The 26,037-nt window shown below is 42.6% G+C and overlaps 1 protein-coding gene across 5 annotated transcripts in view; it reads right to left on the reverse strand.

Moving 5' to 3' along the window:
- Frem1 (FRAS1 related extracellular matrix 1) overlaps positions 1 to 26,037 on the reverse strand; it is a 148,765-nt gene that overhangs the window by 12,148 nt on the left and 110,580 nt on the right. For 4 of the 5 annotated variants that reach the window (XM_076564439.1, XM_076564438.1, XM_042271359.2 and 1 more), the window contains 10 exons: positions 24,992 to 25,193; positions 23,950 to 24,094; positions 14,596 to 14,725; positions 12,121 to 12,193; positions 5,821 to 5,970; positions 3,774 to 3,997; positions 3,101 to 3,148; positions 2,677 to 2,841; positions 2,348 to 2,476; positions 1,821 to 1,936 (listed from right to left, as the gene is read on the reverse strand). In XM_076564439.1, coding sequence (XP_076420554.1) covers positions 1,821 to 1,936; positions 2,348 to 2,476; positions 2,677 to 2,841; positions 3,101 to 3,148; positions 3,774 to 3,997; positions 5,821 to 5,970; positions 12,121 to 12,193; positions 14,596 to 14,725; positions 23,950 to 24,094; positions 24,992 to 25,193 — 1,382 coding nt within the window. Of the gene's footprint in view, positions 1 to 1,820; positions 1,937 to 2,347; positions 2,477 to 2,676; positions 2,842 to 3,100; positions 3,149 to 3,773; positions 3,998 to 5,820; positions 5,971 to 12,120; positions 12,194 to 14,595; positions 14,726 to 23,949; positions 24,095 to 24,991; positions 25,194 to 26,037 lie in introns of those variants that run through there. The other variant, XR_013049175.1, reaches the window with a different exon arrangement.

The raw sequence follows: 26,037 nt of genomic DNA on the forward strand, positions 1-26,037 counted from the left end.
ATTAAGGAAGCTGAGGCAGGAGAGTTGAGCCCATGATTTAGAAGCCAGCCTGGGCAACACAGAACTTTGTCTAAAAAAAAAAAGCAAAAACCAAGCAGGTAAGTATACAAATAAGCAGAGATCTTTATTTATAATTTGATGGATTTTGACAAAGGTATTACATCCACATAATAACTATGCAGACGAACACACAGAACCTTTCCATCCCTTGCACTAGAAAAGTTCTTGGTGTTGTTCCTGATCCTCACAATCTGTGAGAACCCTTTATTAATGAAGCCTCATATATTAGATTCTCCTACACATATACATGGATTCATAGAATGTATATTCAGTTGTGTAAGGCTGTATATACATTCTGTATGTTATTTATCCATAATGTGCCCACATTATTGGAGGTTTCAGAGGTTCAGTCATAATGTATTATCTCAGTGATGGAGAAAACAGCCAGTACTTTTATAAATCAATAATAAAATTGACCCAAATTATTATCACTATGAATAAACTTATAAAATTCTTTTGTATTTTCTAGCATATATTTTAATCTCTTGGTGACGTAGCTAGGTACAGAATTACTAAGTCACAGGGCACATAACTTTATTTAAAAACTGTCAGACAAGCCCACAAAGTGGATACTCCATTGTGTGGTTCCATGTATAACAACCCATGAGAATTATCTTTGCTTTATACCCTTATCAACACTGGCCTGGTCAATTTATGATTTTTTTAATCATTTAATGACTGTAAAGTGTTTTCATCTTCCCTTACCTGGTCTCTAATGATGCTGGAGAATCTTTTACATTACTTAGGAACCTACTGTTTATTTTTTTCGTGTGAGGTCTCTAAGTCATTTATAAAACTTTGTTTTAGTTGTATGTATGATATGTGTGCCTTGATGCGCACACACTGCTACATGTGTGTGAATGGCAGAGGACCACTTTGTGGAGTTGGTTCTTTTTCTACCTTTCCATGCTACTAGTCACCTCATCTTCATTTGCTATTATCTCAGTGGTATTTTTGTTACTAATTTGTAGGAGCTTTGTCCCCTCTTCCAGAGCTCTACCAGATGTGTGGTTTAAGAACAGCTTTTCCTGAATGTGGTTTACCCTTTCATTTTCCTAATGGTGTCTTTAGATGAGCATACCCTTTTAAATTTAATAAAGTATAAGATATGATCAATATTAACTAGAAATTACTGTAGTCTCAATTTCAACAAGAATGCATATTAGTGTAATTACATCGTTTGGATAATATCCAGGTTATCAAATAAAAAGGTTGGTCAAGGATTGCTACGTACGCATTTTAAAAATCCCTCTGGATGAGATGAATTTCGTTGTCACTTTCTGACCACAAGTCATCTTTCATTGGATGTTACCCAATGAGCCTTTGTCCTGCTTGCCTGGCTTTATGGGCATCAATGCCTCCCACACTGCCAGAGTCTGGATGTCAAGGCCTTTCATTAGCAGGTATTTTAAACATCAGTGGGCATAGAAGTCTACCATCTGAAGGGTGGGAGGGAGAGAGAAAAATACCAGAACCCCCAGTGCTGCTGACTCAGGGAAGTCCTTTGACCTTTTCTTTAAAAGATGGAGATAAAAGGAAAAAGAAAAGATCTTGGCACTAGTGAAGCCATAACAGAAAAGATCTTAGCAGACATGAAGTACCAAAGTCAGCCACAAATCCACTCTGAACTAAGAACTCCCCTTAGCCTTCTTCGTCAAAGCTGGACAGACATTAGACAACACTCAGTCAATGACTGTTGCAGTCACAGCTCCATGTGAAGATAAGGAAAGCATCAGGCAGATGTGACATAGGTTCCTTACTGTTCTCTGCAAGCCTGGGTCGCTGAGGTCCAGGTGCCTTTCCGCTGTGTGACCAGGGTGTGACAGTAGCCTGAGTGCAGATGCCATCCAGCTGGGCAGGACTTGTCCTCCAGCCCCTGTAAAACAGTTCTCGGTGTTCACATCTGAGTGGACTTGATAATCCGGAGTCTACCTCACAGTAGCAACCTGTGAGTCTCCGCACTTCAACCAGGCAGAGGCAACCCTCACTGCAGCTTCCGGTCCCGAGAGACAGTGGACTTCCTGCAGAGAGCACCCCCACAGTCAGAAGCGGTTCAACTTTATACCACTGACATTCTGATAATTAATCAAAATTGACTGATGTAATACTATATTTTGGATCTTAAAGAGCCACTTGGTAGCATTTTTTTTCCTCGTGGCTTTCCAGGTGTAGTAAAAACAGACATAGCATGAGTTAAGAATTACATGTCCAGTTACTTGTCTTCAGATAAGCTCATCACAGGGCATATTGCCACCAAAGATACTCCGCTACTCTGCCAGTGTCCCACCTTGGTTTGGGGGCTCCAGGCTTTCCAGGCAATCCCATCACACAGATACAATCTGTGGATGCTTTCTTCAAAATGAAACAGTCCCTTCAATTCCACAGAACAGTTCTTTGGAAACAAGGGCCGCTGACCCTGTAGTGAAGAGCAGTCGTTTAGAATAGATTTAATGGAAGTTGATAATACACTTTCCTCTCTTGGATTTTCCTCTTCTGGGCAGCATCTGCGTTGAGTAAACTACCCCCGAACGTGGTCCATTTTGTGAATTAAGTGTGTTCACGGCCCAGGGAACAGTTTGCTGCAAGGCAAACAGGAAGGAAGAACGAATTCCGTACCTGTCTGGGGAAGTGTGAGTCAGTTGTGGATTCCACCTTATCGGCCGGAGGTAGTTCTGCCTCCTTGATTGTCTTCTGTGGCCTACTAATGACGGACATTCTGGCCTTCTGTTGGTGAGCTGAGGCACTGTCACTGTCTAGTTTCAAGGAGACTATGCCGTGATACTTGAGGAAACCAACAAACAAAAACAAGGAGAGAAAAAACAATCAAGACAGCAAACAAAAATTTCTGTTCTAATAATGAGCATATAACGGATTGTATCAACAAAAGAGATGAAAAGGATTTTTCTTGATCACCCAATCTTCTAAATCAAATTTTGGAAAAACAAAAAACTTCAGATAAGTAGACAAAGGGAAAAGATATAATAATCGCACTATGTATTTTCATCCATGAACATGGCATTCAGCAATTCTCTATGCTTACATTGTAGATGGTGTCTGTTCCATTTCTACAAACGGAAGATGGATGAACCTGAAATCAACAAAGCACAGTATGTACACAAAGCTGACTTAAAAAACTATTAGCCGGGTATTCTGGGAAGGCCCTGTAATCATTGAAAATTTAAAAGAACATTTCCTGAGATTTTTTTTTTTTTCATGTCAAGCTCAATAGAATTTTTTTAAACCATCATGTCTAACCAGAGCTTATAGTTGTGTTGATTTCAGCATCCACTATACTGGCTGGGCATCTATAGCACAGAAAGATTCAAAAGAACATACATACACATACACACACACACACACACACACACACACACACACACACACACACACACACACATAGGAGAGTGTGCCTTGTTAGGGTCGCTTCCACACCCAAGGATGTCAGTCACTTAAATGTGCTTTTATTCTAGGATTGCTGATTACCCTATCTGCCTTGGTCTAAAAGGACCAAAGCAGGATTCATATGGCTGAATGAATGTACCTACCACTTCAGTTGGCACAGTTAGCGGAGTGGGTCAGCACAATGATATTTGCACACAAAAAGGCACTGAGTGACTCTGCAAAGAACTCACTACGAGAATCCAGTTTCTGCAGTGTCTCAGACACTTCTCACTTCGCACCCACACATCTTCCCAGAACGCCCCCATCCTTACTGATTGGCCATTCCCACGGGTCCTCATCTTCCTTTGAGAGAGGTCTGTGTGATCAAAGCCCCCAAGGGCATCTCCTTTGGTGGAAGATGGAGGAGGCCCTCTTTCCAGATGAGGAGAACCGGCAGTGGTGAGTGAGGATGACCCTGGGGGCGGCGGACGCCAAATGCCCTTCCCCCATGTGCTGTGCTTGCTTCGGTTGAAGGAATTTGAAGGATGGCACCGTCCTGGAGGCATGCAAGATGGCAGGCGATCAGTACACTACACAAACACATAAGTGATGGCATTGACACTGTTCCTGGAACAGCTTGTCATTAAACCTAGACGGATGAATCTCCCACCAGATGTTGCCTTTTGCCCGCTTGCCAGAAACTCCTTCTCTCTTCATCAGTTTCCACCTGGGAAAGCAGTATCCTTCTGCACATGGATGGGGTGATTATAAAGTCATGAAATCCATCCCACAAATCATAGATGAAAATCATCGTCATGGTTTTCTAATCATTCCAGACACTTAGGAAACCGGCTCACTTCCCTCCTTCTGCGATCCTCCTCAACACCGAGGGTTTATTCACTGATCAAGCGCCACCCCATACACCCTTTGAAAGTATTCAGTTTTCCTCCAGTCTTTTAGAGGTAGAAACTGGAATTGTTTAAAGATGTCATATGATCTTACAGCAGCTCCAAAAATTTGCAATCAACTATAATGGAACAAAACCCTAGCAAATCATAGGGAGGCTTCGACTGGAAACCTGGGCAATCAGTATTTCTGGGAAGGTACCAAAAAAAAAAAAAAAAAAAAAAAAGAACCAAACAAACAAAGGAAAAAGAAATTAAGCTAGTGAAATGAATCAGCAGCTGAAAGCTGAAGATGCTTGCCACCAAGCCTGACTACTAGAATTTGATCCTGGGAACCCACATAATAAGAGAGAACAGATTCCCGCAGGTTGTCCTCTGACCTCCCCTCAACACCATAAATAAAAAGTCATTAAAAATTAAAGTACAATAACAAACCTCAACCAAAAAGAAAACAAAAAACAACCTACAGGCAGATGCTGTCCGGATATTTATCTTAGTTTTTAGCTATACTGAGATTCGGGCCCGGAGCCTTTTACAAGCTAAACAAGCACTCTGCCACTGAGCTACATTCCCAGCCCGGGACATTTTTGTATTTAATGTGAGCAGACGTTTCTGCTGGGAAAAAGATAAATAAATAAATAAAAGCACACGTGGTGAGGAGGAAGGTGGGATAAGAGAGGTCATGGAAATGTGGGTCTGCAAAGCAAGGGAGACAGTGCCCATTTTTATTACAGGGTGAGTGAGGAGGCAATAGATTACAGGTGAGAAAAAAAACGCAGATCAGAGGGCACGAGAAGCGTGAAAATCAAGGCTTAAAATGGAATGTCACGCCGGACATAGCAAATGCCACAGAGATAAGGAACCAGAAGCAGAAGGACTTTGGCAGGACAAAACCTCGGAGTGCCAAGGGCTTTGCTTTTTATTTTATTTGCCCGTTGCTCTCTAGCAGACCCTTCCCAGGATGGCTTGGCTCGGCATCACCAAGCCATTCATTAGTATTCTCCAGCTGCCCCCAAATCCCCAGCCAGCTGCATCCTCGCGCGTCTATTTTTCTCCAATTCCTTCCCTTCTTAGAATTTCCCTGGTCACACTACCGTGGGGGGCTCCAGGGTTAGGCACTGAGAGCGCTCTTTAACAGAGGAAGATAATTACAGCCCTGCAAACTCTGGGGGAAAATAATTGTCGATAGGTTCTCACCAACATTGTTTCCCCCTTGGTGAGAACAACAAACGCTTAGAGAAAAGCACCCGGGCCACTGACTTGTTGCTTTCCTGCAGCCACGGCTCTTAGCGGGAGGAAAACCACATGAAGCACAAACCAGAATAAAGAAACCCGAGTCATGATGGAGGCGGCTTTCTTGACAAGAAATCACGCATTTTGATTTGAAGGTGTTATCAAGCACGTTGGCTGCTGCTAGCCGGCAGCCATGGCGCCAGGACCGCTCCTGATTTCAAGACGAGGATCAAAAGAATACCTCCTTTTGAGTCCAAAATTTTCACTGCAGCTTTTGTCTTTGTGCCAAGAACCGCATTCACAGGGGACTTCAGAATTACTTCAAAGACCTCATCATCTTCCTCTAATCCGTCATAGGTAATTGCTATATTCCACATCTTAGTTGACATTCCTACAAGAAGTAAACATTTTAATTACTCTTTAATTGCTATTTCAATCACCTAGGTGTCAGAGAAATATATTAATTAACATGTCTCCAGCTAGACTGCAGTAGTCCGAGGGAGCTATTGTACTGCCACCAACTCGCTGAGGCCCCGCTGTTCTCCCAAATAATATAAAAAGACCGCATTTGTTCCTGGACAATGATGATCGGCCTCAATGCAAACACTGTAACAAAAAGTAAGCTGCATTATACAGGGCGAGAAAAAAAAAAAAAAAAAAGGTTAGTAGACAAAATCCCAGACATTCATTTTTATTTTTCTCCCAACCCTTCGCCTCCGTTCTTAAGAATAAATAGTTACTACAATCTGAAAAATCTTAATAGTTGCAAAACTCTTAAGATGTTGCAGCAGGCAGAAGTGATTATGGGATGGTACTCGAGGCACCTCTCAGGATCCTTGAGGTGGTTCATTTCCACCAACAGCTGCTTGCATCTGCTGCTCTCCCTCCCCGGGTCTTCTAGCCCACGGCTGCTTTTCCTGAGGATGCAATGCTCAGCAGTTGGCTACCTTCCTAGAGAGAATGTATGGGCGGAGGGTTACAGACAGAGCCTGCTCTAGCCTCTTTTTCTCCCCTCTGCCTCTATCATGGAGTGTAAACAAGTTTATTCCATATAATCTTCTGAACTTAATGTAAGTTTTTATTCACTAAGATATCCCGGCCAATCCGTCCCATCGGGCTGGAAGGCAACCCAAATTCAGACATGAAAGCATTCAGGCTGGAAGACACTTCTGAAATGGCCCAATCCTCAGCAGTTTCTCTGATGGGAACTGTAGGACAGCTTCCTGGGTTTGTTTAGAAGGGAAGGTGAGGGCAGAGATGAGCAAGCTATAGGGGACAAAAGGCAGTAGACTGCAGTTTGGCCTCTGGAGCAAAGCTTGCAGAGTCCATCCTGCTTCCCCTGCCTCTGGGTGCCTGGAGAGAAAGCTCTGTAAGGCGGGCAAAGACTGTTTCCCAGCCTCCACTTCTGAAAATCGACTCTTCTGCGTGCAGACTGACATGTCTCTAACTCTGCCATCCACATGGCAACCACCTTCTTGAAGGTGTGTCTCACAAACATTTTTCAACTGAATCAGCGTCTCATTAAGCATTCAATGAAAAGCTGCAATTGTTCACTTCTCCTGTATTTGGCTGTTTTTAGATGGGAAATTAGGGCATCTGCAATAATTTTGGTAAATAGAATAAACTGATGGCCGATGTATGAAGCTTCCAGCATCAACGTGTTCTCAGATCAATGCATTTTATGGTCTTTGCAAAATCAGAAGTTGAACTATCTAATATAAAATACTAATTAATTCCCACCCCATGGATGAGTTAGTCTGTCCACCAAAATGTATGTTTTGTCCATAAGTTCTTACCTTTGCATTAGAAGATATGGGGAACACCAGCAGTGCCCATAAGCCAAACTCTGACCTAAAGGAGTTTGAAACTTCTTGGAGACAAGATAAATGCAGTTGTCTTAGGGTATCCAGGAGAATCGGTCCTGTGACTCCCACTGAATGAAAATACCTGCAGCAGATGCTTGAGGCCCTTGTAATAAAGAGTCTATGCTATCCTCTGTAAACTTTAGGCTATCTCTAGATTGTTTATAATACCAATATAATGAACACTGTGACTATTGTATTGTCCCAGGGGTAATGACAAGGAAATAAAAGGTTTGGCAGTCAGGACAGACAGAATGGTTTTTCTGATTAGTTTTTGATTTGTGCTTGGTATGATAGATGGATGTGGAATGGGAACTTCTCTAGTCCTTCTACAGATAGACCGGAAAGTCAAATAACTATTAAAAGCTATGTGTGATTAGATGACAGGATATACAAAATGGAGTCTGTGTAGTAGATGCCTGTAGGACCCAAATACCCAGATTAGAGAAAGAAGCAATTTAGCAAAATTGAGGTTTGGGTCAGGGGAGTAGAAGGTAGATCAGCTGGATGGAAAAGTTACATCTGGGGAAAGGAGGCTACAGGCTGCAGGTAGATTCTGTAGCCACACTACAGAGAACCTGGGACCCAGGTGGCCAGATTTGGGCTTTAGACAATGGTTAATGAGAGAGGTTAATGAGTTAATGAGACATTCTGAAAGTGAACGCCTTAGCAAACTGAATTTGAGTGTCTGTGTGAAGGCTGGGTACCTGAAGACTCGAGGGCTTTAGAGGCAGCTGTGGAAATGATACAAGCATGAAAAGAGGTGGACAATGAAGACAGTTTGTGAACATTAAGATTATTAATATTCAGAGAATTGCTCTGACTACCAAGCCTCATAATGGTAAGTAAAATTTGAATAAAAATCCAATACATAGAAACGTATTTCCAAGTCTCTGGCAGTTGTCCTCCTGTTTGAAGATTTATTTTAGAAAAATGATAGTATCACTTCTAAAGAAACCAACCAACCAACCAACCAACTAACAAAAACCCCAAAGGGCCTTAAAAGTTTTTTGCTGGATCTTGTGGAACAGAACCGAAGAGTTGAAAGAGCTGCCTTCTGAGTTTCTTTTAAGGGCTTCTGATTTGGTAGAGTACATTTCAACCTCGTTTCCAGCCTCCCAGGTGTGGGAGTCACCATCTCAGGTTAAGGAGATTGTGAGCAGCAATCTCCTTGCCGTCTAGTCCCCGCTTCCTCCACTGTGCACGGGCAAGGCTCCCTTAACCTCCTGAGATACACCTGAGCTTTGGAGGCTGGAACCACCCCTACCCTGTTTCCTGAAAACAAAGGTACCAGGGTAGAGAAGAGGTGTCCTTTCATACAAAAGCCCCGCTTTATGGAGTAAGTGAATCCCTGGATATTTTCCTACAAGGCAGATTTCTCTGTTGAGAGACAGTTTCTCAATATTTTTTTTAGTAAATGCCACATCAGAGAGCTGTTCCTTTGGAAAACATGTTGACTTTTCAGAATGACGGAGATTTGATTAAGAAGGCATCACATTTTTCAGAGGCACACACTTTAAAGGAAAGCACTCGCTTTCTTAAGAGTATTTGCAGAGGCACGTACACACTTGAGGTTAGTCACAGCAGCTGAACACATTCTCAGGATTCCTGTCTGCAAAGTTTGGTGAACTGCTACGAGACAAGCCTTCACATCGACCCAAGTCAGAGTGCTCCAACTCTCCAGAGTTTTCCAACACAGTAAGCCATGTACGAGATGGCCCGTTCTGTTTCTCTAGTGTCGGGAAAGCTGGTATTTCCAGAGAAATAAATAGATTGCTCTCAGCAAATAGGAAAGGATGGAGCTGGGAACAGCTAAAAGAGGCATGGATTTGCAATATGAAAGTATATAAACATTTACAGGACCTGTGGATGTGAGGAATTTTTTAATTCTCTAAAGTAAGGCTTCATGATATGAAATTATTTCTGGCTTAATAAATTCCAAAATCATGAGCAGCCAAGCATGTGGCCTTTAAAAATCGTATAAAATATGCTTATATTATTTTTCAATGTATAAATAATCCCTAAAATTCCAAGACCATTTGGAGCCCCCCCCCCAACCCCCCTAAGAAGTCATTAGTAGCTGACAAAACAGCATGTAAACTCTTCTAGACAAATGGCCATTTATCTTATGCAGTGGACTCTCCAAGAGATAAATTTCTGAGTCTCCCCTAGTGTGATACATTCTCGCTCTTCTCAACCCAAACAGAGTGCCTGGTGGGCTGCTAAAAACCTAACTTGCAACAAACGGCTACGGATAATACAAAGGACGTACGGCAAAAACGACTGACTTTCAAACTAGTCCTTTAAAACGTGAGGACAACTGAACTCCAGGATCTTGGCCAAGTGCTTGGCTGTGGGTCTCTGCATCTGTTCCCATCAGTCACTGGATGTAGGTTCTATGATGACAATTAGGGTAGCCACTAATCTGCATGCAGGGGAAGGCTAGTTCAAGTACCCTCTCTACCATTGCTATGAGTCTTAGCTGGGGATAGACAATCTAGTGAGTTCTGGGGGTTACCCTAGCTGCAGATTTCTCCCCATCCCCTTAATGGTACACTCTGTCAAGATGTCTCTTTCATTGCTCTCCCTCCCTGTCTCTCCCCCATGTTCCCACCTCCCATCCCCTCCCATCCCCTCCCATCCCCTCCCACCCCTCTCTCTCTGCTCCATCCTCTCAGTTTACCCAGGAGATTTTAACCCTTTCCCCTTCCCAGGGCGATCCATGGTTGTAAGAGCAAGGGGCGGGGGGGGGGGGCAGAAACATAATGGGGAAAATCACAGAAATAGCTGACCCAAGCTAATGGGAGCTTCATGGACTCTTGACTGACAGCTGGGAGCCTGCATGGGAGCGAACTAGGCCCTCTGAATGTGGGTGACAGTTGTGTGGCTTGATGTGTTTGTTGGTCTCCTGGCAATGGGACCAGGACTTATATCCTGGGTACACGAACTGGCCTTTTAGACCCCATTCCCTATGGTGAGATGTCTTACTCAGCCTTGATGCAGGGGGGGAGGGGCTAGGTCCGTCCCCAACATGGTATGACAGCCTGTGTTGACTACTCAAGGGAGGCCTTACCCTCTATGAGGAGGGGATGGGGGTGAGATGGGGGTAGGGGGGGCAGCGGGAGAAGAGGAGGGAGAGGGAACAGGGGTTGGTATGTAAAAGGAAAGAAAAAATTAATAAAATATTATATAAAAAATGAGGACAAAAAAACATTAACCCTTTCAAGGTAGAGCTGAGGGCAAAAGCCTGAGGATAAACATCAAATTCAGAGCAATAATGTGGTCAGCCTAGAAAAACAACTCATCCACATTAGAAAGCTAAATAACCTGAGAAGAAGGCTGACAACAGTATCTGAGTGGTAAATGGGGTAATGGCGCGCGTAGTGGGTTAGCATGAGGTCATTGTGGAGCAGGGTAGCTCCTTAACCTAAGCTCACTTGTGTCTCATGACGAGGGAGAATTAATTTATCCCCAGGGCGAGCATCGTGTGAAGGTGAAGACAAGGACCAGCAAACCACAAACAGCACAGAAAAAAGACAAGGGTAGACTTTCCCTCACAGACTCCCATGTTGGTCTCGGGCTGAAACAGCCTCTGCAAGGCCGCAGCTATGGTTGAAACTACCCGGTTGGTGCCACTTTGCTCTGGACCAACAACACCATCTTCGTGTTGTGAACAGCACAAAGACACTCCTCTCCTAATACTAAGATCACCAGTTTGGGGATGACGACATTCAGTCCTTTTAGTGTCCAGTGAGTTTGTTCTTGGTGGAGAGTCATCTCATAGTGCTGAACACCTCAGCAGCAAAGTGCAAAGTCACAAGCCTTGCTCCTTGTCTAGTGCTCTCCCATCTGTTCAGAGATGAGTGATTCAGGTCCATTACAGACCGCGGGGAGTGAGGGAGAGCCATGAACGAGGCAGAGTTAAGCCCATCCGCAGGGGAGAGCCTGGAAGGGCAGGGTCCAGCCTCCTGGCTTTGAGGTAGATTTCCCCCAGGGAAGCAGAACTTTTGTATTAGTGTCTCAGCCTTCCTCTTCCTCTTCCTCCTGCTTCTGCCCACTAGAATGCTGCCTCCCCTAGGAAGTCTTCCAGCCTTTTCTTTATCTAGAACCACATCTTACACTTTGGGTTCCAAAGTACTGTGAGCAAATATTTTTATGTCTGTGTGTTGCATACAACAGAACATCTTCAGAAGAAACCACACTTTCATATTTTACATTTTGTACCTAGAAAATTTTCCACAGATTTAAATCAAAGTAAGTACTATTCAATTAAATAATAAATTGCCCTGAAAGCACCTTGGATCAACTTATTTCAAAAGAGCTCATTTCGATCATTAGGAATCTATATAATCATAACATTTGAATTTTTTACTGAAATATGTGGTTATTAAACTACCATTATATTTTAATAATATTTAAATTACCTTATTTTTCTGAATTGTTTTGGATACTTCCTTTGATTTTTTTATGTTTATTATTTGCTATGATCTTTTTTCTGTTTAAATAAATATTCACTTGTAATAAGAAAACATATAGGGGCAGAAGTTCAGGCCAAACTCGTCTGTTGGGAATAGGGTGGTACGGCTCCCTGATGATCCTCTGCTCAGCTGAAATTGCATAACATCCTGCCTTCCCACCGTCTTGAGACTGCTTATAGAACATGTAAACACAAAACGTACCTGGGTCAAACTGGATCAGATTGGATGGCGTGACTGTAAAATCTTTCCCAACTACAGCTGACACTTGGTTGACCTTAGTGGGAGAAAAAAAATGTCATTTTAAAAAATAAAAGCAAATATTCTACACTAGAGAAACATTTACTCTCCTGCCATTCCAGACTGAATTCATGGTCTCAAGTCTGTTTTTAATGTTAGGTAAGATTTTAAAAATCATAATAAACCATTTTGGGTCCAGGCTTTGTGGTATATTTTTTTTAAGTTAACTGGTTGCTTCTCCTTTTAAAAGTATCCAGTTATTGGAAAAAGTAGACTGAAGTTTAAAACCTTATTGCTCTCTTTGTTATGAGTGCCGTTTTATTCCATTACCTCTCTGGGTTTTAAAATGGAGAAGGACGGGGTTGAGGGGGGAGGGGGAGAGGGAAGCCCTGAGAGCCTGTGGTGCGCCCTTAGCTAGCTTTGAGGGCTCCTGCAAGCTCCATGGCACTGAGAGCCCTTAGGCCAGATTAACCAAACAAGTCCTGAGCATTGTTTTCCTGCTGGGATGAAACCATCACTCTGTGCCAACATGAATGAGGGCTTTGTGGGACCGACAGAAGACCCGGTAAGCAACTGTGTGAAGGCACTCCAGACCCAGGACCCACAGCCTTAGAGGCCTTGTCAGGAAAGCTATAAAAATGGATAACTTCCCTGGTCTAAAGCAACTACTGACAGCTCCACTGGGTCCCTGATCCAGGACTAAAAATCTAAAGAGGCAAATTTAGGTTTCTGAAGTCATGGTCTTAGACCGGCAAGGGAAGCCTACATGTCTGTTAAAAAAATATCTGTGGTGAGTTCGGAAAAGGCCATTGAATGAATGAGACCTTGGGTGAACATCATAGGCAGTCATCAATTTTGTACATTTTTAAGATGTTGCAGGTGGTCAAGGCGGTGAAAGGAATGGGGTACACAATTTGAAGCTCTAAAATGCCCATGCCTGTGGTCTCAGACAATGGCTCTACTTCCAACCAAGATGCTAATAGGTTAATCGTCTGTCTAGAAGCATCTTGCTGAAGAAGGGATTACCTCCTAGGCTTCCATTTGCTCTTTGTCTGCAATGCCAAGGCTCCCCCCCAACCAGCTTTTGCTGGGAAAAGGCATCCCATTGTACACCTGCATCCGCCATATGCTGGAAGTTACATTTGTCGGCATGGTTCTCACACATGCAATTACCTAGTGTTTACCACCACTGAGTTTACAGAATCCTAGGTCGGAAAAGCATGTCTGAGGCAAGGTATTTGGAAAGACGGGTCGGGTGAAGGGGACAGTTCAAAAAGGGCAAACAGCACAGGACAAAGTATGTCTTCTCAGTCAAGGAGCCCATAAGAGCTTAGGCAAAATGGCAGGTTATACTCTCTATGGAGCTGTACTCCAAAAAGCCTCAGAATCTGTACCAAATGAAGACCTGCACACTTAGGAATCAGGTTCATACAACTTATGTAGACTAAGGTCCCAGGTAGGCTCTTTTTACATGTTGGGGTGAGTGGTCGCACAGATCTGAATGCTTCGCTCAAGTATGCAACACTCTGTGAAGGACTAGAGGGTTGCTGAAAGGCTACACCAGGCTAACTCTCTTCTTCCCCATAGCTCTTCCCTGGAGTTATGGGAAATGCCAACGCTTCCATTTTGATGATAAAACCCCAGCAGGTCCAGGAGACAGAGACCTATGTCCACTAGAAAGGGAAACAGTGAGTCTGGATGTGGCCAGGTTTAGGTCCACAGGGTTTTAACTCTTGGTAACTGCAGCTAACAGAGATGCCATCTGTCTGGGGGATCCTCGCAGCAGACTGAGGAGGAGTCTCTCTTGTTCTCCATTGAAGCACAGAAACTGCCAACCGTTCTGAAAAGCTGTTCTCAAACTCCTTCAGCTCTACAAGCCACAGGTTGAACTCCAACCTATGGAAAGGATGATAAATCTGGCCAGAAATGACAAAGTGGAGACTCCTTACACTTGGGGTGACTGTCCCAAAGTATCCTACTTTTGCATGGCATGGATACATCTCAAGACGGTTCATGTCTCCTGTTTCACCTCGTCCATGGAGGAACGGACAGTGATCCTATTCCATTCACAGGGGACAGCTGGTGACTGACGCTTGCTTTGGTCAATTCATAGGAACGATCGGTCTACACCTTTCACAGTGGAGTTTAATACAGATCCACTAAGCTGGATACAGCTCTCCGTGAAATCAGACTTGGAAAGCTAAAGAGTATGTAGAAATAGACAGATTTCAAAACCAAAAGCAGATCTTAAAAACTGTCTAGGAGTCCACTGAAGGGTCGGGAACAAAGATGCTATGTTCTTGGGACTCTCTGGCATATAGTGATTCCCCCTGCAGTTGGAAGTTCCCTTGGCCAGGCTGAGTTTTTCTAAGAGAATCATCAGAGGCACTAACCAACACATCAAGTTCTATCTTGACAATTTCATTTTAGAGTTGTTACCTCTATGCCCACAAAGGCTGAGTCCATGGAATATCCCCTTCTGGTAACTTCCAAGGGCAATAAGCCCACATTCTCACAGACCTCATATTCAGTCTGGAACCATTCAATATAAGACCACTTCAGCTCCAAGCTGTGCATGAAAAAACAGGAAAAAGGTGATCATAAGGGACCTATAAGACTGTCCCTCAGTTTGGTCAGCTAGAGGGAGACTGAGCACCAAGTTCCATCAAGGCAGCAAAGGAGTTTGGTTAACTCATGTCAATGACAGAAATCGCTCACACTCATTTGGAGTGTTTGTTCATGACTAACTTCTGCATTATCCTATTTGATCTTTACAATGAACTTGTGAGGGAACAGAGAAAGTGCTAGGAATTCTATTTTATCAATGAAATAAGTAACATTAAAAGAGTTCCAAAAGTCCAAGGTTGTTACTGGGTAGGTAGAGGCTCAAATTTGAGTGTGAAGGCAAAGGAACCTGCAGGCATGCAGTTCAAGAGTCCGTTCATTTTAGGAAGATCTCTGAACTTGGGGTTATTTTCATGAAAAGTTAGCCTCAGGATGTGCTTAGGACACATGTGTCTGCAAGCTTTGTACCTAACGCTGACTCCTCTTTCTGTGCGTGTGAAAGAGATAGGACAGTGTGCAGCTTGGGTACAACCCCAGTCATCCCTCAGGGTCCACCACAGAGTGGGTCAGGGACCCATGGCTGACGCTGACATGTGTAGACATGCAAGTCACACACAGCCTGCACATATCCCTCTTTATACCTTACTTCATCTCTAGATGACTTACAATACAGTGGAAGTACAGTGAAAATAGCTGATTTACTATATTGTTTAGAGATTAATCACAAGACAGGGGGCTTATGTGTGTTCAGTATGACATAATTCTTTAATAAATCATTTTGAATTATGGTTGGTTATATCTGCAAAACCCCTGGGACACAGGGGGCCAACAATATACAGCCGAATGTGATTCATAAATACTTCTGATATATCACAAATAAATCTGACACCCATGGAAATTGTCATTCTTAATGGTTGTCATCTACAGAACTTAAAAAGAAAAAATGGACTAAAATCAGGAAGTTTCAACAACTAGTTTATCCTCCTTGCAGGGGTCACAGGTCACTATCACATCATACAAAGTTCACCAATGAAATAAATGCAGTGGCACTGGTTCTTACTGAAGGATGACAGGCTAGAGGTGGAGTGACCTGCAGCATAGACTTACTACAGGGTCTCATAATAAGACGCAAATGTTGTACACATAATGTGTTTATTCAATAGTTACAAAACATTGTTGTTACTGCATCCTGGATTTCATTAAAAGGACTTGAAAAAAGCATCATTTTATTTAAAAAAAAATTGGTTCACTCACTGGTATTTGATGCAACAGAATTTAAGTCTAGCATGAAATAGATCAATAAATAAAAAAACTATGCTTGAAGAGTAATAAAATTATAGTCAACAAGGACAATTCAAATGTCAGTAGAAATGACATGTTACAAAGAATTCCTAAAGGACCCAGGTAAACAAGGAAGCAAAAAAGTGACTCAGGGAGAAGGTAGAGGAATAAATGGGAAACTGATACATGTGGGTGGACTTGAGCTAGGGCTCCTAAGAGTCAAGCACGTTCCAAAGCTGAGTTCTGTAGATCCACCCGTTGCTGATGCTAACCACTGTAAGCAGGAATCAATGCCACTGTACAGACCCATGACCTCAAGGCCCAACACTAAGTGCAATTTGATTGCTGATTTAGATCAAGAAGGAAACAAGTGAGTGGACTGTTCACTCCAGAGCACAGAGGGTCTCAGTGTGGGGGAGGGTGTGTATGTGTTTTCTGGATGCACCTTCTTAATTAACTCGATGCCTGTAGGTTCAGGCGGTCACCAAACAATGTTCTATTTCTATTTTTCTTAAAGCTATTCACCATAAATAATAAATAATCTATTGAAAAGTCATGAAACTTAATTCAGGCTATAGATTTTTCCAGAAAAAAATATTTTTTAAAGGAAAGCCTCCTATACCCTGAGGGTATGTGCAATATGTGCTGAATGTGATTTTTTTGTTAGTTTGTTCTTTTACAGTAATGGATTTGCAAAGCTGCTTCTAGTCTTAAAGTCTATGCAAATACATAAAAAAAAAAGAAAGAAAAGAAAAGATGTAGCCAACCACTGTGGACTTTCCCTACAAGAACCCACATGACTATAGGTTTGGTATTAGGTAGACACTCAGATGTAGGAGCCTATAAGAACAATCCGGAAGTTCTGTGTATGTAAGCATCATGCAGATGAGGTTGGACTGATGTTTTCTAATGGACCCTCTTCTGACCATTGAGTGGCGTGTTTCTACAGGCAGAAATGAAGGTTAGCAATGTACCACGTGAGAAACGCATCTGGGACTTCTCAAGCTGATTGGCAGGAGCCCCGAGGTCAGCCTTCTCTACCTCACACTGTGGACATTAGAGTCAGATCTTTTTCTTTCTTTTTTTTTTAACTAAAATTTTTTTCTTTACTAGTTTTTCCTTTTCTTTTACAAGAGAATAGTCATTGTATTATTATACTACATGTCAACTCTATAATTAAAAACTTCAAGTGTCAAATATACAAGTAATGGCATTTTATCCAATAATTCACAATTTTTTTTAACAGTTTCTGCTATTTTGGAACAAACGTTAAAATTTCCACAATTTGAGTATCATTAAATAAGAATTGAAACACTTGGCATCTCAAAAAAATGGCAGAACTTGCAATTAACTCTGACCTCAGTGATCTGTCTCCCCTTCGTTATTTTATTCTTTAAATATAGATTTTGCTACTATGGCCTATTTTCAAGAGTTGTTCTTGTTTTAAAAAATAACCGAGTTGTGAAAAGCCTCTGTGTTGTACAATTTTGTTAAATGGTGTAGTCTAGGAAAGTAGAACATCTAGTCAACTTAGAATACACATCTATTTCTGTCATAAAAGGTGACTTTAAGTCTACATTAAAATAAGTGGAATTTAAACCAGTTTTACAAGGACTCTGCTTTTATAAGGTCTTTTTCTTTGTTTTCTGTTCTTTGAGTTTTTTGTTTGTTTGTTTGTTTGTTTGCTTTTGTTTGTTTTTCAAGACAAGGTTTCCAGGATTTCTCTGTATAACAGCCCTGGAATTCTCTCTGTAGACCAGGCTGGCCCTGAACTCACACAGATCCTCCTGCCTCTGCCTGCCGGGTGCTGGGATAAAAGGCGTGCGCCACCACACCTGGTGAGTCAGGTCTTTTATGCTGTAGATGACAGCCTAGACTCTGAAAGGCCTAGCAGCACCTTTGATCTTTCAGCAGCGATATTGTTTCATACTTTACCATGTTTTTACCATGCTCACAGCCATCAAAACCATTTCCAGACTTTGCAGATGTCCCCTGGGAGGAAAAACACCTTCAGCCGAGAGCTACCACTCTGAAGACACTCAGCACAGCAGAGGAGCCGATTCTAAATGAAAGCTAAATGTTGGTCTCCAACAACCACTTTTGGAAACAGAAGACACTGAAACTGGATCACATGCCTTGAGGCTGCTGGTCCCTCTGCCACTCGGTGACTCAAAGCAGTCAGACACAAGAAAAAGTATCTGGACACCTCATTTAACATCCCAGATTCTTTGCCAAAGTTGAATTTTCTTCAGTTGCCTTTATCCTGACTTATGTTTTCATGCATAACACACCGTCTAGTTTATTTGATACTAAGCGCGCTCCCTGGGAGCAGCCTTTGCTTCCTTATCTATGACAACTCACTTGCAGAGTGTGGAAGACACAAAGTGTCACAGAGTCGTCGACAACTATCTGTTCATTGTACTGTTGCCTGAGCTGAGAGACCGCCAGAAATGTCCTTTCCCAGCATCCTCGGCGTCTTTCATCTACCTTGAAAATAATTCTGGGCCAGAACATTCTCACGTGTTCTTTCTAACCCCGACCCACTCTGTACTCTTTGACCATGGTTCTGACCCTGTTAGAAGATGGCAGCAATAGGCATGTTCGGCAGCAAAGCGCGGTTCCTTAAATGGGCCCGTGTGGTATTCTCGGAGGCATATTGTAGTTCTCAACCCTAGGCAGATCTGGAACCAGTGCTGGCTGTCACACGTGGCAGAAGGGTGGTCCAGGCATTTGGTGGGTGGAACCCAGGGATGCTGCTTAGCAGCTGTGCACAGGACACTGGCCTATGACAAAGAATTACATTTCCCTACACATCAACGGTGTCAACGCTGAGAGAGCCTGCTTTACAATTTGCTTTTTGGTATTTTATTTTGTATCTATTTGGTTCGTGTATATGAAGGAACGCAAAGTGAAAGCCACGGGCTTAGAACATGAGTTTGGGATCTGGGCCATCAATCTGGGTTAATAAGAAGGCTTCAGCCTCTCCTTGCCTCGGTTTCCTCACTTCTCAAAGCACACTAAAGACAAGTCGTACTTCAAAGGACTTAAATGAACACCCAGGAGTGCTCGTTAAGTATGGCGAGCTTCTCCGTAAAAAGGTTTCATAGGAGCTAAAATTATGATTAAGTCATTATTCCTATAACTAGATCTTCACTTATAATCAGGTGGCATATGACTTCAGAAAATTATGCTAAAAAGTATTTTTTCCAAGCATTCTATCTCAGGTTTATCAATTCAGAGATGATGCTGTTAAGCCTGATAACCTTGTCCTCTGAACACCTGTGTTTCCAGTTTCCTTTTCTCTTGTTAGTGGGGAGCGGTTAGCCGAGAGGCAGCGCAGGGAGAGTGGAGGAAACAGCACTTCGGAGTCCACCCTGCAACCGCTCATTAGTGTGGGAATGCGGTCAGTTCCTCTGCCTCTCTAGGCTTCGGTTTTCATTATCTTAAAATGAGAAGAATTACAGTCACGTCAAATCATTAAAATTGAAACTAGTTAATGTGCACAAAGCACCTGTACACAGTGGGTGCTTAATAAGTGCCATTTTCTCTCCCTTCCTCTGTGCTTTCCTTAGCTCTAGACGGGGGATACACATGTTAACTCGGGGCTGTAGACAACGTGCAGGCTTTAGTGAGCGAATGGGCCGCAACCTCTCCCCTTCCGAGGTGTTTCATAAATGCTGTTTAAATGTTTTAAACCTCGCCTGATAGAAATTCCTTTCCTTTTACATTTCTTTTGACTTTTCTCTTTTGAGGCCAAGACTCAAACAGAACAGCTGGGTGCAGTTGCCAAAGAGGACAGGACCCAGTGTTAGGAGGAACCACTGAATGAGACAGTCCACAGGGACCAACGTTTCTTTTGAAGTTAATGCTTTTTCTTTTCCTTTTGCTTTTTTTTTTGGTGGTGGGGGGCGGGGAGGGCACGCATAATAAAGAGGTCCACATGGAACTTGTACTAAGAAAATTACATTGGGGTAAGCTGGCTTCATTTTCCGGTCTACAAAGATGTTTTCAATGAGTGCTGTGGGCCCTGTGTACCTGGCTTAGGTTCTGTGGTTCATCTGGACAGCCAACTTGAGCCAGAGAAGAGAGCAAGTTTGTGAGTGAGTCACGCCAAGGCCAGAGCCAATAAGAGATGAGCTTTCTGAGACCCGGAGGTCAGGGTTCACGTTCAGTTGCCACTCTTGCGCTGGCTTGGAGAGAATTACTTCAATGTTTTGAGTCTAATTTCCTTATTATCTTTGGAGGATTGTGTTTTAAGCACCTAACACATTGCCTAGACTTTAGGCGCTTAGCCAAATCTAAATCTTGAGACAAACATCCATGGATGTTAAGCTTCTGTTTATGACAGTGTCTTCCATGCATTCCATGACAAATTGTGGCCTGCACTAACATGGATGGGGGAGGGGAGCAAGTCGAGGTGGCTCTGTAGCCTGCTAAGGTGAGATATGCCACACAACGGGCCCTCTCTCATAGACTCTCAATAACATAATCAGCTTGATGACTTTTGGCATGATATTATTGAACACACACACCAACTAGCCAGCTGCTGGTAACTTGATTAATCTCACCCAGACCACATTTTCCTATGTGTGATGAACTAGAACTTCTATTGATCCTTCAGGACTAGTAATGCATAGAAAGTTCAATAGCAAAACACAGAAAAGCTTATTGGGAATAAGTATATGGACTGTTGGCTTCGTGAATCACCCTAAAATCAATATCCAATTAGAGATGGACTTTAACCCACCAAATACTTCAGGATATTTCTTCAAACAGTCAATGGAATTAACATAAATGCTCAGGGGAATTAACACTAGCAGTAAAAACTGCAAGATGCATTTGCTAAGAACTTAAATACAAGGTCTTTCGTATGTTGGACCTCATTTGTTTGACTAAAGTAATTGTAGTACTTCCCCATTATAAAGACCAGAAAGCTGTTGTAAACAATTGTAGTGGGTAGCCATTCCAGCTTTAATCTGGAAGTTCCAACCCCCATTGAGGCTTTGGCAACTGTCACGCCTACAAGGCAGGCCCAAGGGAGGCGCCTGGAGACCCGAGATCTGGATGGGCCAGTGCTCTCTCTGTTCCGGGACCCTAGATGGTAGAGGTGGACCTAGCAGAGCTCCAGAGAACACCGCTGGACTGTGATACACCTTCCCCAGACCCCGCGACCTACCTATCCCTTCATTTGTAAGGTATCCACTAAATAAATCTTCCTTTTAACTACGTGGAGTGGCCTTAATAATTTTACCAATAAACAATCACTAAATGGTGAGTCCCAAATGCAGACCTGTTCCACTCATGTCCAAAGGATAACTATCTATACTATAGTGCCCAGGGCATTAGATAGGGAGGCCACACTAATGTTGGCAGTTATTCACATTTTCACAAAAACCCAGGTAAACCTTGAGGTCTTGGATGGGTAAATATTCCTTCTTCCTTGCAGCTTAGATGGGCAATGCCTACCGGGAAAGAAGAGCTTACCCAGCAAGGAAGGGCAAGGGGGATGGAGCAGGGTGGTGGGCTACCTGGGCTAGTGAGCCACCTGGGCTAGTAAGGACTGAACCCCAGCTCCCATACTAAGTCTCTCCCGGCTCTGCATCTGTTTCCTTGTCTGCAAATTCTAGATTATGATGGGACCCAACTATAGATGGTTTCAGTGATTAACTGAATAACATCAGACAGAACCCAAAGTAACAAAATTCCAAATGCCTATGCATAACAATATGCATATTGTTAAGCAGGCTGTTGCTGGTCACTTTGTGAAGACACGTCACTATTTAGAATTATTTTCTTCTTTTTAAAAAAGTCTGTGTGTGTGCTTGTATGTGTGTATGTGCAGGCACAAGAATGCCACTGCCCTTGTGTAGAGGTCAGAAGACAACTCTTGAGAGTTGGATCCAAGGAATAAACTCAGGGGACCAGGACTAAACAACAACCTCTAAGTTGGGTTGCCTCTCTTGGTTTGTGATCAGAAAATGTGTGCTTAGTTTTAGGGGGAAAAAACACACCTACTTGGGTGTAACTATCCCACTCAAAAATGCTGAGATAAATGCTGAGCAATTTCTACGTCCCCGCCCACTCAAAAGAAAATAACATAAAAGCCTATTGGAACCAAATCTGAGTTATTTTTGTACTAGCTGTCTGCAGGCATTTTTTTTTTTTCTTCAGAGGTTCTAGCCATTTCGAGGCGATAGGAACATCTCCAGCATGAGCCTGTGAGAAGTGATCTCTGTGGAAGCAGGCATGCCAATCTAAAACAGCCTCCACAGAAGTGATAACTCCACTATCTACGTGATGTAAATTCTGCTGTTGCTTTGTTAAGTAACTGTCATGGTTACCTAGAAACATAAAGCATTTTCACTAAGCGATGTCCTTGCCAACAATAAGGCAGCAAAAGGGTATGTGTGCAAGAAAACCTAGTGTCACTGCTGGGGGGACAGGTTGCCATCCACATCATGCTGGCATGTGGAGGACCAAAGGTTTGTACAAGCTCAGGGACAAGTCTGATCAATACTATGTGTTTCAGTAGAACAACTTTTAAAAAGACTACAAAGCTGAGTGAAGTCAATTTGTTAATATTTTTAGAGCCCAAGTTTAATTTTTTTTTCTTGAAAATAAAGATATGTGTTTGAAAAAAGCAAGCCATGGCTAGCCAATCTTTAGACTGTGACCCCGCCCCACCCCCAGCCCCCAGGAATTGGTCCCCTTAGGCAGAGACAGTTTAATGGGTGGGGAACATTTGTTTTAGTTTATAATCTCGGGGTTTTAAGTGCAGGTGCCTAGTCTTCCGTGCTCCTAACTCCGGGTGCTGTGAGCCTGGCATGTGGCAGCCACAGGACCAAAGTTTGTTGGGTTAGTTTATAGACACGGGTGAAGGAGTGCATTTAACAGGCAAGGGAGGCAGGGTCGGAACAGGTTTCAGCTACAGGATGCCAGTTTTTGCTATCAACGACTATAGCACCCTCTGCTGGCGAATGGTGGAACTACACCACAGGTTGGGGGAAGAAAAACAGTGGTACTGAGAGCATTTCCTCATCACGTTTCTCTTCCCGTCCACATTTCATCATAGAGGGAGCATCGTAGGGCTGTGCTCATTTGTGCTATTTTTTTTAATATGCCTCGGATATGGCGAATGCAAAATTTAGAAGGAATGAGTCACTTTTCGCTGAGGTGTCAGGGAAAGGCAGTAAATAAAGAAAAACTAATGCAGCACAAGAAATGGACGGATGGGCCTTCACTATGACCATCTGCCAGCCAGTAAATTATTAAAGGTCTATACCCAAGAAGCATCTGGAAAGGAGGCGCAGACACTGAAATCATTCTGCTCTGTTAATCTCGTTAATATTGCGAATTTGTTCTCGTGATGCTGAGTTGTCTACATCACATATATTTATGTTTCTAAACATCACTCTGTATCCTCTCATATCTACTTCTGTTTACGTTATCCTCATCTTGCCTATAAGGCTAGCTAACGTGCAGAGGCATCAGTGTATTTTCTCTCTTTTTTAGCAGGAGAGAATATATTTGGCTGCTCCTTCTATTTCATGCCTCCCCCACCCACCCCACAGTTCAGAAGCCAGTGGTGACTAACACGGTCCTAGAGTGACCTCTGGCTGCAGCATCCACACACCGGTTTTGAGCTCAGTCCTGAAAGCCCTCCAATAGCAACTTGCCAGTGTGTGAAAGGGGGTGCACTTAGAGGCATGATGTAAAAGACACCTTTCTTTTAACCTTTTAGTGTCTTTGTCATCTGGAAAGCTACTGGCTTTTCCATCATCTAGAAATAATACAACAGAAATCCTTTCTCCAAAATAAATTGTGTGAGCATATAAAAGAGTCCATCGATTTACCGTTAGGTCTGGTTTGGAAAAGATTATTTTACTTTCTTAATGGGATACATTCTAAACATGACATGCAGAACAACCAGTGAATAATTGAAGTCACCTTTGAGGAGTGGCAGTGTTCCCTGCGGGGTCCATGATCTGAAATTCCAGGATATCGGAATTCACTTGCAAAGATGGGTTTATGATGTAAAGAATGGTCTTCCTGCTTAAGTCCTTCTGGCTAAATTGCTCATGGATAAATTCACCTGAAGCAAGAAATAAATGAATCTCGCAGGTAATTGAATCAAACATCACTTAAGAATTGATGAACCTACACAGCCGTTTGGTTTTGAAACACAGCTTTAAGGAATAGAGCAGGACTGGAGATGTGGCTCACTTGGTAGAGCACTTGTCTAGCATGCATGGAGCCCACCTAAAATCCCACAAGATGACACACGTATAGGGAGAGTGATCAGAAGTTCAAGGTCATCCTCAGCTACATAACAAGATTGAGGCCAGCCTGGGCTGCCTGAGACCTTATTTCAAAACAAAACAGCAAAAGTCTATTTGAAAAGGAAATTAACATTATTGCAACTATGTTAAAATTTAAATGCAATGAACTCAAATTCATCTTTAAATTTGCTTTGCTTCAGAGATACTTGCCTTAAAGAGAAAGGAAATAGGAAATGAATAAAACCCATCACCTCTGTGCTACCCCATTTAATAAGACGTTGTGATCATTGCCTTCCTGAAGTAGAAATAATATATAATCTACCAAACCATTAGAAAAAATAGACTTTTTTAAGAAGCTGATATCATTTAGAATTCCTAGTAGAAGAAAGAAATTAGTCTCCAATATCAATCTGACCCTATCCCTGTTCTGAATATAAAACAACCTGCAAAACAAACAAACAAAAATAAACAAAATCAAAATGGTGAAGCTGAGCATCTGTGGGTCAGGATTTGTTTCTCCTTATGAAGATGAATGTAGAAAACCCAGCTTCAAATCCCCTCAGCAACAATATTGATTTAGAAACTGAGTCTATCAGCAAGTCCTGGGGAGCACTCACCAAATGGGCCTACCCTTAATTGAGTTATCCTCTCTCCCTGCCAGCAACTGGTAGTTTAAAATGAGAAATTACAGGGAATAAGATGGAGGGTACCTGTGGTTGTATTCTCCAGATGTCCATGCAATGGGCCTCGTAAAATCTTAAAGATGATCTGGTCATCCTCTGTGTCGGGGTCCGACGCCTTCAGCACATGGGAAGTGATGTAAATCCCGTAACAGCCATTTTTCAAGAGCCCCACTTGAGAAGGGGAGTGCAAGCGTGTGATCCGGGGTGCCGCTTTGTCCAACTGGTCCACCTGAGTCATCAGGGTGACATTGCTCATGACCTTCTCTCCCTGTGCTCCTCTGTGCTCCCATAGTTCAACAATGGCTAACTCCTCAACTTACAGATTACTTGGAGTCCTCATCTGTTGCTTTCTGCTAACACCTGGCCTGTTCACCCTGTCCTAACAAATACAGAGACTAGGGCAGAGCCTGAGTTTCCACTGTAAATCTTCACCCAGCTTTCGGATTTGTCCGGCGTCTGACTCTCCTTACACATTAGCCTTATGAAGGGAAATACTGTATCTTCCCACCCCAATGCCCATTCTTGTACCTGGCAGCATGCTGGAACCATAACAGAAGCACATGGAATGTGCTAGAACTGACCCTAGAATTACATAGCAAATTTAATGTTAGCACCACAGAAAGATTTGCTGTGTCTAATGAACTATGTAAAAGAATCATAACTATTTGCAAATGCCATAGACCTTTTCCACATGCTTTTTTGTTTGTTTGCTTGCTTTGTGGTTTTTTTTTTCTTTCTTTCTTTCTTTTTTTTTGTTTTGTTTTGTTTTTTTGTTTTTTGTTTTGTTACTTCAGGACAGGATTTCTGTGTAGCCTTGGATGTCTTGGAACTTGCTCGTTTTTCTCTTTCTTTATTTCTTTCTTATTTTTTTTGTTTTTTGTTTTTTGCTTTGTTTTGCACATGCCTTTGCCCAAATGGCAAAAGTGTTGAATAGAAAAATGGAAACCGTTTATAACAAAAATCACAAAAGTGATTTTTTTAGACTGTGGGTTGTTTTACTGAAGCTGAAGACCACGTGACTCAACAGGTGGACTAGATTTTTGAGGGTGGTAGAGGGACAGGTAACGTGTGGC

Source organism: Peromyscus maniculatus, chromosome 2 (genome assembly GCF_049852395.1).
Source record: "Peromyscus maniculatus bairdii isolate BWxNUB_F1_BW_parent chromosome 2, HU_Pman_BW_mat_3.1, whole genome shotgun sequence".
NCBI lineage: Eukaryota > Metazoa > Chordata > Mammalia > Rodentia > Cricetidae > Peromyscus > Peromyscus maniculatus.